This window comes from Opisthorchis viverrini, assembly GCF_000715545.1.
Source record: "Opisthorchis viverrini unplaced genomic scaffold opera_v5_740, whole genome shotgun sequence".
Taxonomy (NCBI): Eukaryota; Metazoa; Platyhelminthes; class Trematoda; order Opisthorchiida; family Opisthorchiidae; genus Opisthorchis; species Opisthorchis viverrini.
The window spans coordinates 14,207-29,715 of NW_008752407.1; the positions used below are offsets into that span (position 1 = coordinate 14,207).

The 15,509-nt window shown below is 41.4% G+C and overlaps 1 protein-coding gene across 1 annotated transcript in view; it reads right to left on the minus strand.

The window, feature by feature from the left end:
- T265_15693 (hypothetical protein) overlaps nt 1–8,125 on the minus strand; it is a gene marked incomplete at both ends in the record, with an annotated part of 10,113 nt that extends 1,988 nt beyond the window's left edge. Inside the window, 6 exons of the mRNA XM_009178952.1 lie at nt 1,265–1,361; nt 1,773–1,933; nt 2,297–2,388; nt 3,516–3,648; nt 7,090–7,171; nt 7,977–8,125. Coding sequence (XP_009177216.1) covers nt 1,265–1,361; nt 1,773–1,933; nt 2,297–2,388; nt 3,516–3,648; nt 7,090–7,171; nt 7,977–8,125 — 714 coding nt within the window. The remainder of the gene's footprint in view (nt 1–1,264; nt 1,362–1,772; nt 1,934–2,296; nt 2,389–3,515; nt 3,649–7,089; nt 7,172–7,976) is intronic.
- Nucleotides 8,126–15,509: the final 7,384 nt, after the last annotated feature.

Sequence of the window (15,509 nt, forward strand, 5' to 3'; positions counted from 1 at the left end):
TCGTGTTCCATACAAAAAGAAGAGATCTGCAACGCAACCGTATTTCTTCACCTAAGTTCAACGTTATCGTGGTGAAGGATCCGATTGATCAATAATCCTCACTCGCGGTACTGTTTCTAAAACACTGGTGTACAGCACTGAAGTTCACCGAATCACTACTATGTTCATCTAAGTGTGCTCCTTCAGGTCAATGAGGGAATTCATAATTACACTGCCTGAAGTGCAGTATCCGATTTGCCGGCGTATATTTTGAAATTGCGCTTGGTAGTACTCGCTAGTTCAGGAAGCGGCGAACGTTCATTTGTTTGTTGCACGTCAGCTACTAAAATTTGCATATATTCAGTTGATGTTCAAACCATGGCTTTCAACATACCCGAACTCTAAATTGAACAAACTCGTTTCACCATTATGTTTTGTCAAAACACGTCTCGCAACCACACACCCTAGTCCTCTCAATCTAACTTATGCCCGTTCACCATAGATGTGGGTTATAATTGCCATGGAGATTTAAAATTTGTCTGAATCGTTCACGTTATATGGCTAGTTGCGTAAGTATGTCATCATATGCTATCGTTCAAGCGTGAATCTCACCACAATGGGACTGTGACCTGCTTCTATCAATCGGTTGTACCCCTGTTATTTTGCCCTCCCGCTTCTGCCTGCTCTCAGAACTTTCACATTTGATAGGAAGTTTCATCCTGTCAGGGAGTCCAACCTATGCCGAAGAAGAGAAATGCAGTGTATATCTGTTTCTTCTTTAGTGGGAGTCAGCAGAAGTGCGCATCTCTCTCAAGTAGGAAATGACGAAACGGCGGCTTCCGGCCAATAATTGAATACGTACCCGACGAACTACAAGGGACTGATCAACAGCGTGACATGCTGTAGCTTAGACAGCACACGGCGTCACTCCTTACAGAAAACCAAACAACCTGGCCACGTATTGACTGACTGCTTGAGTATAAAATCTCAGGTGGAAGTTTCAGTCATCGTGTAAATCTGTTCCTCTTCTGGGTTCCTTGTGGATGACGAACGAAGTGCCACTGTTTGTTTATCCCATAGATGACACTGGCTAGGCTTGGATATCGATATGCCTGTACTAGTTACTTTGCTTGGAAACTGAAGTCCGCAAACAAGTATTTTAAACCTTGACCTTCACCTTTTAGAGGAACAGAAATACTTCTAACATCCCGAAAAATACACTAATTCCCAAAACACTTTGGTCATTCACTTTCAACTGAATACCCGGTAACTTTTTGTGACTCACCTTGTCACCGTGTCTAATTACGTAACTAAATTTTGCCCACGTTTGCACCACCTCGTACTGTTGCACCGGTGTACGCTTTTTCAGATCATTCTGCGCGCTGGTGAGAGATAACGGCAGTGGAAGAATGTGTGGAACATATGGATCAGATTACGCAATTTTACCATGGAGCCAATGTAGTCATGACCAGTGAAAGCATCACGCGATTTAAGACAACCGAAGGACGGAACGACCAATACTGTTGCTCAATCAATGATCACTCCGCTGTTCCAGGACACAAAACATATTCAAACGCATGTTAATGAGTTGACGCTCTATGGTCCATCATCATCATCATCATCATCATCATCATCATCATCGTCCGCAACAACAACAGAGGAGGTGCTCCACTGCCGTACAACCATTCAAATTTAGGTGCAATGATAATGGGGCAAGAAGGAAAATCTAAGGCTGGCCTTTAGCACAAGATACTCATATCTTCGACATTCAGTCGGATAATATAGATAGATACTGAAAGCATGAACTTCCTTGGAAATGCTGGGTCGCCATGTCATTCGATGTCTCTAGCCAAGCAAATGGAGGGTCAAGTGGACGCCATTCTGGAAGGCGAAGTAAACCAACAGTATTGAAACTCTTCATGGAATCCTTAATTCCCTTCTGCAATATCAGGTTCTGTCCACCACTAGGTTAATGGCAATCCGGGCTGGTCACGGATAAGAACACTCGTCTTGGCAGCCAGTGACTGGACACCTGTAGCAATCTCTTTAATTGCAATGTCGGATGTATATATTGAATGGAGTATCGTCTGCTAGGTCAAACTTTGAATGTTAGTCATTTGTTATGGAACAGAATATGCGGGGACAAAGGAGACTCAAATGGCACGAATTGACGCCCAAATAAAACAAAAATGATAACAACATCCCCACCATCATGATAACAACATCCTCACCGTCATCGATCCACAGGAATAATTTCTAGCACCTCCAAACAGAAAATGTAAGATTCGGGCGGTCTTCATTTTATGGGGCGAGTTACATCGATGACACCCAGTCTTTCGATGGTCTCTTTGATATCCCTGGTTGCTGAAAGGCATCCATATAGTTCGCAATACGCATGAGCAACACGTCCTAGAACCCAAAATAAAAACCTTGGGACGAATGTCCTCAGATGTCAGTAGCATTTGCCATCTCCCAAAGGCATCAGCCTCCACTATCACACAAAGATTTTTACTCAAAATCACAAGATGGCTAACTCATTAGAAATGAAGCAATAAGAGTTTTTGCTAATCAAATAGGACGCTACTGCATGCTCACTAGGGCAGAACTAGCTATCCATAACTGACAAGCCTATTTGCAACAGTTTTCATAGAACTCACGAATTCCGAATCTGCAATTCAGGCATACGAGTATTCGGTTACTAGAAAACTACCGATTCGTTTGCCGTTACAAAAAGAAGCCCAGCTTTCTTTAGCTGAGGTTGTCACATAGACTGCGGTTTTTGGGTTCGGACAAGAGAACGAATGTATCAAATTCAAAAATTATAAAATTTTGTACTATATTATCCGCGAACTGACATTGTAACCCACAGAATTCTTGAAGCTCCAAGACCTCAAATACAAACAGGCTACACAGGTCGCTGAAAAATCTTTGTCAGACCATCATAGTTTCCACGCTTCTCCAGGTCATTGAGGAAGACGAAGTCCCCGAATTCCCACAAACATAATCACTTATGGATGGAGTTCGCCAAACGCGGTTTGGTCAGTCCGTCATTATCACATTAGTATGTTTGTTTCTCTGGTAAAGCCCCGTCAAACGAAACCACTGACGAGAACTGTTAAGGGTAGTTACGTTACTGGTGGTATGCCTGTTGTTTGATCCGTGGAAGTGTAGGTTTTATAAAAGACCCCCGATCCTTTCATGATATACAAATATGATATCTCCCTGGGAATGGTGGTTGCTGCAAAGGGAAACCAAATATCACAGTTTTTGGACCGATTTTACAGTGATATCTTCTAACAGGCTGAAACAAGTTCAACAGCAGAGGTGACATTGACAGATGAATGCTAGGTGTCGTGCAGTCCCCGAGTAACCCTCTTTAATGAAATCAGTTACTAACTTTATGTAAGGATCACGAAGAGAACAAGAATTAACCAGTCATACTGGCGAGTGCAGAATTTTAACCATATGTGAGGGAAATTCGGAATCCTATTTCACAGGATCTTTACGACAGGCAGCCCAAAATATGCGCTACTTACTACCCACATCTGATGGAAGGATATTTTGGAACGTAGAACCAGAGTAGCAAGCATCCATGTAAAGCACCATTTGATTGTACATTTTGTTTGTGTGCAGGTAGATGAGGATTTTGTTGAACTCTCCGGCATCGAGCTGACGCAAGGCAACGCGGGAAATTCACGGAACTTTTGGAAGATATTCATAGAATCGGAAAATTCCAAAAGTCATCCCAATACCAACAACCTGCAAATAGCTCAGAAGGAACAAAGCGTCACACGGCGAAAATATTTTAGATGTGAGAAGCTATCAACCGAGGTGTAAGTCACCAGTGATGCACATAAGGTCTAACAAACTCGACTGAGTAACATACTAAAATCGTAGCTTTTATTCCATCTTTCAGTTGATATGTAGGACAGTTAAAGATAATAACTCCCTTTCGCGAGAAACTACGGATGAAAATGCGCCAAAAGAAGCTTATCTAAGCCACTTTAATTCGCAAACATTTAACGTCCTTTAAAAGAACTGTGCATCATAAGCCTGGCTACAAAAAATGACAAAACTTACTGATCCAGTTGGAAACTTAGTGTTAGCTACACCATGGGCCAGAGTAGGAAAACGTTGTCATCAGGACCGCTGTAAGTGAACGGGAAGTTAAATGTGTTCTTAAAGTGTTGCTTCTTGGGTGCGCTCCCCCAGTAACTTAGATTCATTCACAAGTTTGGAAGTCGATTTTTTACGTATTCAGCCTTGGATAGTTGCCGATTGAAGTACTGAGAAGGGTGTAAGTACTTCCACAGTCCCCTTCTGCCCATGGCACAGAATCCGCTGATATATGTGTAACGGCCTTGAATTTCTATGCGCTTAAATGTTGACCACTCAACGGGAATGAAGTGGAAGTATAGTGAACATGCAAGTCAGAATGTTGTTTTGTACACGCTACGAGATGTGATTATAGCTAAAGTAACTCACAGTAGTCTGCTGTTTGCATGGAAACTTGAAAATGGAAATGAAAAAGGGGTTTTGGACGACTGTCGATTTGCAATTTTATCACGCGATATAGTATCTCCCATGGTTTGGAATGCATGAAGGTGGTTGAAGGCATTTTTTAACTTCAACTAATTTTATCATCTTGTCATTGGAAGGGTGGCACTCAGCTTTTTCATAATCGCGCTCTTGGTAGCATAATTGGATCCGTTCACGAAAATAACTATACAATGTATACACAACCGGGGAAAATATCATAACCAAGGTGAGTCAAATCTGCATTTTGAACACGGTTATCCATGAAGCCATATTTTGTTCTAAAACCGAACTGGAAATGTCTTGGTTGATGGTCGTTGATCAACAGGGTGCTCATCTGTTCCCTTATTCTGGTGATCAGATTGCAAATGTTTCGCCAAAAACCGAAGTGACATCGTGAGTGAATGTTTGGGTCGGCTGTGACTGCCTGAAGGGAGCATACCATGCTTGTGGTTTCACTGGGAGTTATCCGGCTGTCTGGCGTTTAGATTTTGTTTCCTGAGTTTGACTGCCGCTTCGAATAGTTCTTGTCTAAGGACCACTTGTGTAACCTCGGATTGATCGGCCACCGATTTCAGTTGCCGCTGTCTGCCCGTTCTTGATACGACTTGTATTTCTGTAGTTCATTATCATTGGTTATTCGGAATCCCTGTTGAGGTGTAACTTGAATAGAGTAGACATTCCCTCTGATAATAAAACTGTTTTCATTGTGCGAAGCTGTTTGTTGCCTTTGATTAACTATTCCAAAGTGTATTTTGCTTTCTTTCGATATCCCAACAAACTACAAACGGGATCGGGAACATTGAGTTTGATCAGCTCAGGATTAGAAAGTCCTTCATTCACATTGCGGTTAATTTAGACACTAGATATGTAGAACACCTTAATGGAACTGGATAGAAAACGTTGATCTCATCTGGGTTAAATTTCGTAGAACAACATCCAAGTTCCAAAATACAAACTATTGGACTCACAATGTAGCAATTAACAAAACATATTTTCAAGTATGTTCAACGATATTTTTTACGAAAATACAGTTTTCTATAAACCTATTATGCTACAGAAGTATATAATATTCTTGACAAGCAGAGAAAACTCCATACCCCATTGTGAATGCAAGAATTCTTCACTTCAAGACCAACAAAACCTCAGACAAATGGCCATATGGACAGCTACATGACCACTGCTCTGAAATGGCCGTTGACACGAATACGGGGCGCCAAGTTTCTTTAAGCAAAGTTGAAGCAGAACAGACCAATAACTGACATAAAGTTCCGCAATAAGGACAAACAATCGGTGTTCTCAAAAACTGTTCAATCAAGAAGGGTTCTGCCCTACTGCAGACGATATATCGTGAGTGGCGGAAACCGGGGACATGTGCAGAAAAATGTATTCCAGGTCCACGTACGAAGCCCAGGTAAATCAAACCGCACGAACAGCGAGAGATTATGGATTGCGCCACAGTTCCAAATCTAACCGCTATATAACTGACCGGAGGAAAGATTTTTGGTTTGCAAGTGAATCAAAATTTGCCCGTTTTCCTGGCTTGTTTCTGTATGCCGACGCTTTTCATCTCGCGATGGCAGGGCGACAAAGGCTTGCAGCAATCTCAAAAATGAACTAGGTCGTTACCAACCCGCATGGAACCTAAAGTGAAACAGTTATCCTAATAGCTAGGACTAATATCGAGTGGTAATACGGATTTAACGGACCGCTAAAGAACAAATCGGTGGGACTGCTAGTGAACTTGGATTTCGGTTATCCAATCAGCAGGATTCATTTGATTCATTCAATCCCAGCAAGCCAAAATCGACTGATGAGAAACTTTACAATATCAAGCAGACATTTATCTGTTCACAACTGCGCGTATATGAATAATTTCGAAACATGGTAAGAGTGGAGGTTGATGACAATGTTAATATAATAGCCTACCGTCTGAAATTAATAAACCGGTTTCCCTCTGAAGACAAGCAAATATTTTTGGCTGAATTATTGGAACTTTACCTAAAGAGATTATGTTCCACCTTGCTTGCGAGATTACTTAACACCCATTTCGCAAACCCCAAATTGAGACTTGGAACAATAGAATTCTAGGTGTTATCAGCAAAATCATCCACTTGCGAGCGAACTCACCTCTTGAGCACCTACTTCCCTTGTTTTTCTAGACTCTTATCACCTTTCAATGCTTTCACGAAGGTATCCGAGTTGACCTCCTAAAAGTATAAACAGGCATGATCAATGATTCTTGTGACAATGATGTTTTTCACACTCATTCCATTCACAGTAACCGTTCAATTGCAGTCCAAAAAAATCAATTTTAGAATCTGCGCCGTTCACTAGCCTAATTGATAGGCCGCATACGGAGGGTTAAACCCGGTCAAGGGTTGCCTGAGAATCCTTTACAGGATTATTACTAGTGCTCGTTCAGTTAAATTCACCATTCGGTAATATAGTGATACTGGTTTATCTCCTCCACGTTTTATATTGTATCTCGTTACGCAGTGTCATGTTAGTTGCACCTTGTGTTACACGTTGAACGGATCAGGAATTTGTTTGATTGCTGCGCACCGAACTTACATTTCCGCGGTAGTCAGTGACCACACCCTTGTAGATAACTTCGTGCTCGTAGTCGTGGAAAACTTTGCCTTTAAACGGATTGCTGAAGTAAAGGAACGAAATACGGAAGCGGGGTTTTGGAGGAATCAAAATGTATGTCGAACGAAAAGAAATGAAATGCTCGTAATTTCTGTTTGAATTTCGTTCCGGGGCTTGGTTTTTGGATGAACGTTCAGCGCCGTCGTGTGTACCTTGTGTCACTTTGGATTATGTGCTAACTAACGATCCTTAATGCAGCAATGATATAGCGATCCTACAATGATCCTGGTGGGGTTCACAACATACAGCCTTACAAATTTTGTGAGAAAAGCTAATTCATTTACTTAGACATACGGCTAAATCGACTTCGGATTATTGCATTCTCCAAGCAGGACCGAACTTGTCATATCCTTCGAAGGTTTCTTCTACTTACCCTTGAAATCGGCTATATTACAAAACGATAAGGATACCACAATGTCTACTTAATAGTTGCTCCAAATCATCAGCCAACTGATTCTGTCAAACCATATTTAGATATTGATATAACTAATTTCAGACTACTAACAAACAAAACGTGGTTAAAGCGTGCTGTTCACTAGCGACGGTATACCACAGTGGCTGGCATGTGATTCAGTATAGATTGTGCTAATCGCATCGGCAGGCAAATGCGTTTACTGTCATGGAAAGGCTTGAAAGAAAGGAACATTCATGGTATATCTGAGGTGACGCGCTAAACCCACAATTTGTTGCAACCCGATTCCATCCATGAATTATATTCCAGACACTTACTGATCAGAATCAGCAAACAACGAAGCGCCTTTACTAGAGTCTAGCTACTATCAGGTGTTATATATGCACGGGCTATTTACTTAGGATTGTTTGCGATATCGTCGTAGGCGAAGTTAATTATATTCACCGCTGGAACTTTGTTTTCACGCAAGACTTGGTACGCATGGTAAACGTCCGAGTGAAGGAGAAAACAAATGAAAGGCGAATAAGGGATAACAAGCGGAGTGAAACCTAGAGACTAAAGAAGACGAGCAGAATGTCTAGAATCATCCATATTTGGTGCGGTCTCGGTTCCCTCAACTGCATTTTGATGGCATATCTTGGTCTCAAAAATTTGATTGTTACATACACACGTGGGTTTCTCTTAATTAGTGGCTTGCATTTGGACACCTGAGCTAAATAATCAGATATCTGGCTGCGATGAGGAGGATAGAAACCACCGACACTTTGATGCTGAGAGATTTATGGCATTTTTTGGATTATTTCAATCAATATTTTATTCTGTAGCAGACGCCGAACCCAGTCGAAACATCCAGTTTCACTGTTCAACTGATTCATCCCTTCCCTAAACTATCTGTAGTGCGCATTTCATGATTCTCCAGAGAGACTCAAGTTCGCTATCATCCGACCAGTATTTCCAAGATGAATAGCTTAGCCACAAGCAGCTAACCCATGGTGCGATTAGATAGCGCGCCACTGTACTTGAGAAGTCGGTTTGACGGTCGTTTACCCAGTAAAAACCTAACGTCACTGGACTTTTTTGGGATTTCTAAATCCTGGCTTATCGATCAGGTCACCTCCGGCTACGGTACGGCGGAGGCTTTCTCTAGTATGATAAGGCTACACGGCAATTTTAGATGATTAGCAACTACATGAAAGTGAGCCAGTTGTCAAAATGTCTCTTGTTTTTCTGCAAAATCATACATTCTTTTCTCAGGCAGTGATTTCACTTAAAATAACGCAACAAAAAACATCCATTGGTACGATTTCAGTTTCTACATCTACAGTTCCACATCTAAATATGTGTTCAATAGGTACGGAAAAACGACTCCACACAAAGCGGAATATCGTCGCAAGACCAGGGAATATTGTAAAAATCGAACAAGCTCACTAAAATGCTTCCACTAGTTTGACACTGCTGTTTGGGGTATTATCACTGCAAACTACCACTTTGAAGGCACTTTCGTTCAGGCTTTAGAAGCACTTTTTAGTCTCAAATCAATGAAAAACCAACTGAAAAATACTTGATGTCGATAATTTATCCAGGAGTTGGAACTAGCGGCAAGGATAACCCAGTTTTTGAGGGATTATTGTTAAATATGGATGACCAATTTTGGAATCCGTCGGCTTCCAAACGAATAGCATGGGCGATGCAGAACAGTAGCACAATGAGAACCGAACAACGGCGCATCGTATCCAGTGTTACTTGTAGCCTCATATGCATGGAAGTTCATACTGTGCGCTTCTTGTGAATCGAAGTTTGCCTTGCGCATATATGGTGTCAGTGCTAAAAACTTTCCACTAGCAAAGGTACAAAGTCCGTGCTAATCGGGGCATGGTGGTTTATCTAGATCGGCGTGTTTCAAGACTGATCATACGTGCAAAGTTCTTCCAACAATGTGTTGGAACTAACTACCAGCAGTACGTTTACAAACATTTCACTGTCATCAGCATAGTAAGCATTATTATCGCGGGAGGCCAATATCTATTGGAACATTTGCAATGCGACTTTTGGGCTTCACGAACAGATCAGCAGCCAGTTGATTATCCGAGCTGACAATATCTCGACCGTATCTTCAGTGTTTAGACGGCTCAAATAAAATGCTTTTGTCAAATGCTTGTATTGTCATGTAATCTCGGTCAAGTTAATTTTAACAGATTCTCATGTCCACTTTCTGCAGCATTACGGTTGAAGACAAGCTTCTGGATTTCGAAGTGATGAAATAGCAGTTTTAATATTAGGAACATAATAATAATAGTAATATTTCAGCTACAGCACCGTTTTGGTATGCAGGCGCAATATTACGCGAGGGAAGCACAAGGGCTAAACAATCGCCTGGTTGCCCCTGTTTAGATTTGTTTATTTGAGATTCCGAAGCTGGATTTCAAACACGGTCAGTAATTTGGAGGTTTGTGCACCATATTTTCATCCTCTGCCAAATTGAACCTCTGAGTACAAATTCCTACGGATGCAATAAAGTTTTTAAAATGGCTCTAATATTGACATTGCGCAGTAAAGTATTGCGTGATTTTCCGCCCGTCTTGTGGCTGTGTCCACTAGACCTGTTTATGTCAGGAGCGCTAATTGCTACTGGTCGTTCAACAAACGTTCAATCACTATTTCAACATATCACAGCCGATTGGGCTTCGTCCCAACATGGATATGTCGTTCTGTGAATTTGATAGTAGCGTGTGAGTTTCATGTTTTGGGTATCCATATGTCAACTGAATTCTTTCAAATCCAGAAGAACACAGTGACGAACGAAAATGTTTTTGGTTATCACAAAACCATGGATATTAACTTCTGGTGATTATGTATTTGGTGACGGACACTCCTCGCTTGTTACACAACTATAATGTGGCTAGCTGCTGTGCGCAGCTGCTGATGGTATGAAAAACGCAGGAATTTGTAGTGGAGATTTCTTTCAGTAAGTAAAGACAGTCTATTTTGAAAGTCTGAGAAGCAGTGTAAATCTGTCTCATTCTCACTAGGAATCAAAAATGGGAACCTCAGAAAATCAGGAAAATATTGTCGACAAAAGGCCGGATTATAGTTACCCACTACTGCGATCTGCATTTGGTCAGGCCATTTCGATTCGACCAGAAAATCTACCAAGAACGGCAAGGCAATACATCAAGAACAACTATTTGTGACGTTTTCGTAGGTATATTCATGAGCAAACTAGCCAATTAGAGTAGGAATATTTCGACGAGTAGTCTGGTTTGCACAAGAATTCGGTTTTGACGGTAGCCCATAGAAGGGCAAAACCTGTCGTGGACCGAGGGAGAGTTTTCAGCAACTTTATGAGTAAACAACAACGTATCGTGATGGCCCGAATATGGTGATGCTATTAAGGTGGCTTCGTGCGGCGCATTCAGTTGCCCACCACAAACGATCGATTCAGCTGGACTCATATCAGCTTCCTGTCAAAGCAGAATTGTTTTGCAAATAAGCGCATTTCCTAACGGAGCACAGTACACTTCGTCCAAATTCGCCTTCATATCACCCACAATCATCGGCATGGCAGAACAACTCGAGCATTCTTTCGAAATAGATTTGATTAGGGCGGAAGATAAGAGCACCGCAACAAACATCCTCCAACAGTTTCTATAAATTTGCCGTTTGACGCCAAATTCGTCAACGCCGGAATGCAAATAGTCTACAGAGAATCTCCAGTACTGCAAATACGATCTTCTGAAGCACATGAGACGCCTGCACGCGTCAGTGCTCAACATATTAGCTGATTGGGATGTTCAATGGCTTTTCTGGTTTTGGTAGGCGCATCAGGCTATCAAGCGTCTAAACAGACTAGGGTTCACGGTATTTCGCTTGCATTAAAAAATCTGTGGTCAACATCATAGGGCACAAGTCAACCAAATGATGTAGGAACCGTCCAACGATCTCATCCATGACGAACAAACCTCAAAAAGACGGTATTTTAATAGCCATTGTGCCTCCGGATTGGAAAAGCTCTCCTGAGAAAACATGATAATATGCAGCCGGTATAGAAGAGGCGTGCCAAGATTTAATAAAAGGGGACAACGGTAAACATGACAGCGCCGGGTTCAAAATCCCTACAAGATTTCAAGTTTACCAAGCGGAAGCATCGCCCCAGTATTGCGAACTCAACCGTTTTGTTGCGAATATACTTCATAGAATTTCTCTGACTCGGATGTAAGTAGCTTGAATAAAATGTGTCAAATCCATAGACAATGCAGGGGATTTTGTAGCAGGTGACTATGTAGTTGAGTCGAAACCGCTGACATGTCTGACATACGCTGACACAGCGTGGCAATTTTGATCGAACCACGTCGCCGAACAGACACTCATCCGAGTTTCATGTCAACATTTCATATTGCGAATGAACGTTTCACTGAACCGGTCTTCCCGTTCTCTGTTTTGACGTTTTTTTTTAAAGAGAAATGACTATAACTGCCTATGTTGCCATGGGGTGACAAACTGTAGCGCATCCTGGAACACCGAAGTTTTCGGTGAATTATGAGCAGTAATTATCTTGGCAAAACTCAAGTACTAGAACGCACGAGATGCCTTTTAAAGTGGCTTGAGAACATTACTTCCCAATTTATTATGCAACATTCTGGCAGTGAAACGGTGGACAAAGTTCAGGTGATGAGGTAAAGTGTGAACCTTTGCGAATATGGACATTTTGTTTGGTAACGGCACTTGTTCAAACCAAGGTCCATATTTGTGCCACAAAGAAACTGTAACCCGCCCCATTCCATCACATATTCAGGAAACGCATGATTGGAAAGCTTAATCTTCAATTGTACTGTCATTTAAATAATGATCCGTGGAATATTCTCCTCAAAAGCTACTCCGTCATACGCTGAGATTGTGCGAAACATCATGAAAATGAGCACATTTCAGGAAAAGAGAGATCTTATTCATTCAGGAGGGTGAGTTGGTCGGTCGACAGACATACCTGTTCTTTCAAGCACGACATTATTCTTTGTGTTTTTATTTCACTTTCTTCTGGAGTCTCCACCATCCATTCTAGGTCAGCTTTTCCGTTTCTGACGAATTCCGTACACAAATCCGCAACGTCTGTGGCCCCCGATACTCGATACTTGATGTAAAATAGTGTCGGTGATTCTAGCAAGAGACAGTTAGAAATCGCGAAATAGTTTGTGCAAAAATGATCGTAAGAAAGAAACTTCGGGAAGCCTGTGCATATCAGGTGAATCTCACTCCAGGATATATCAAAATACCTCTGACCATGGCACCGTAATAACTTATCCCGTTGGAATCACAGGTGTGGATTTGAAAATATTAGAAAATCTGGGATGAACCAGATGATGTCCAAGACTGTACATCCAAACTGATTGCTTTCTTCGCCCACTCAAGCCCGGTTACTAGTTTATAGCGATTTAGTTTTGATAGCCAGCCCAGAATACCCATAAGCTAGTAAATTCACAGAACGATGAAACCACGTCCACAGACAAAACGTTCTCGTATAAAATTGGAATTTACTTCAGAAAAGTGTACAAAAATAGGTCAAATGAATGCCACCAAGACTCTTAGCATCTGAGTGAGCGGTATGAATGACCATTTTCTATATACACACGGGAAATTTTCCAAAAGCTAGTTTGAATATACGGAAAGTTTTCTACCAAGAGTGAGAAATTAAGGGCATTTATTCGCATCCTCAAAACTTCTCAAAACGGTTGCAGTTTTTTGTGAAATTTTTCAAAGCCCACTGACCAAAATGTCTCTTTAAAGACTGCATGATACAACGTTCATTGCACTTATGGCATTTATCTCATTGGCTTCCTTCTTGCCAGTTTACATCCAGAGTTTCCGGATTGATATTTGGAGGTTCAGGCATCTCCAGAAGATTGTGGTAGGCTAGGACACTATCCACGCTTATTCATCTTTATTTCTCAATTCACAAACATTCGTCAAACTAAAAACGGTTTGTACGGCAACGAAGCCCCAGCGGCGAACACTGATGATTCGCAGTCTTGGATGATGAAGATGCTGACGATCATGACAATGATAAAATGTGACCGAATCATTCGACTTCCCCAACATGTGTAACCCGGAGTCCAGTCAAACCAGCCTCATCTCACTTGGCACGTTGCAAATATACACAGTTCTAACACAGTTGAGGTGAATTAATAAATAATAACAATATTCGTAATTCGTAAGTTGTCCCCTGGTGTTCTAAATGAAGATACTCGTGGTGAGAACGTAGTGCGCGATTCTAGTCTAAAAAGCACAATGTCCTCTAGCAGACTGATTATGGAATTTTCTATTCCTGTAACAGGTTGGTGAAGGATTACGTAGTCTAAAAGATATTTCGGAAGGATCTGAACGGCTTCTTTCAATCAATGACTAGAGGAGATCCCAATTGTGGACGAGTTGATGCGCGGTAACTTTCAACACTTTCATCCCAGCTGCATCAACACAGCAACTACAAAGGGCACACGGATTGCCGGAGTCGGAGGAAACCGCTTGTTACATTTCTTATTCAGTTTAAAGTGCATTGCATTACGATTCCACTCGACAGATTTGTGATACCGGTTCACAGTCACTCTATTCCATGCAAGGAATGCGAGCTGCCTATCAAACCCATATCGTTATCGAAAGTGTCGAATTGCGTTCAGCCCTAACTTGACTAATTCATCAATGAAATAAATTCATAATTTTTTTCACTTGAAAACGACGGACAGCGAATTAGATTACCCAGGGAAGCCAAAAGCATGTGTATCTCTCAAAACCACGAGCATGCTTATTCTGTATTCGGTGTTAGAATGTAATTAGTGTTGAAGTACGTAGTCCCGTATCTGCTGATAACATGAGGAAACTTTGGACATTGTGTTGAAAAAAGTAAATCCAGTTTTTGCCCAAAAGCTGAGAAGCACCGTGAAGACATTTTATCCTTACTTATAATCATCAGCAGTGCGCATTTCACGAATTCCCGGGTAGTTTCAAACCCAACAAGTGACGTATCACCTAGTAGTTTCAGCACTTGACGGGTGGCTGAACAGCAGTATGATTAGCGCTAACTGAAACACTACAAAAATCTCACTCAACCTTCAATAACGGGAAAGAACATTACGTGGTCTCTTTTGCTCAACTTCTCGAGTAACCCTCGAAATTCAATGAAGTCATCCTTCCTGTGACCTATCAGTGAATCAAATCTAAGCTGAAGCACTCCAAATGAATTTCATCCTATTTGGCAACAATCAACGATGCGCATTTCACGAAACCCACAATTAATGTCCGATTAAAGTTGTATGGGTTTCTGCGAGTAGTAATTGCTTACTTCCACTAAGATGATGAGTGCGCTGTAGGTATCAGTTGTGTAAATTTGACTACCTTTATGAAAGGGTTCCAATTTTATACGTGAACGTTTTGCCTTTGAACTTAGATTTGATCTTTGGTGAGAATGGTCACAGCTTGTACTTTTCGTGCGGTAGGTGCCAAAATTTCAACTGAAACACTATAAATTACTTATCATGTTTAATTAGATGAACACAGAGATGAATGTGAATAATCAGTTTTGGATGTCATTTGGTTTTCACTAGATCATTCCAATATCTTCAGATCAACATCTGTAATTGCACTGAGATGGGTTATCTTAGTTGTATTTATGTACAGTTTTTTTCACGTGGCATTGGTCAAGTGGCTCGAGTGGCTGGACTGCAGTGTGATTAGGTTCAACTAAGGCATGCTCAATCGCCACACATGCTTCAACTGTGGAAAACCACATCACGTGGTAATGTTTTCAGTGGCATTTTTGGTGATCATTTCCCTGAAAGTAACTTCCCAATTCAATGAAGTAATCCTTAATCTGACCTGTCAGTGGATTTAATCTAGGCTGTAAGATCTAGAAGCTCATAAAACCGGGAATAAATGTCCGATTAAA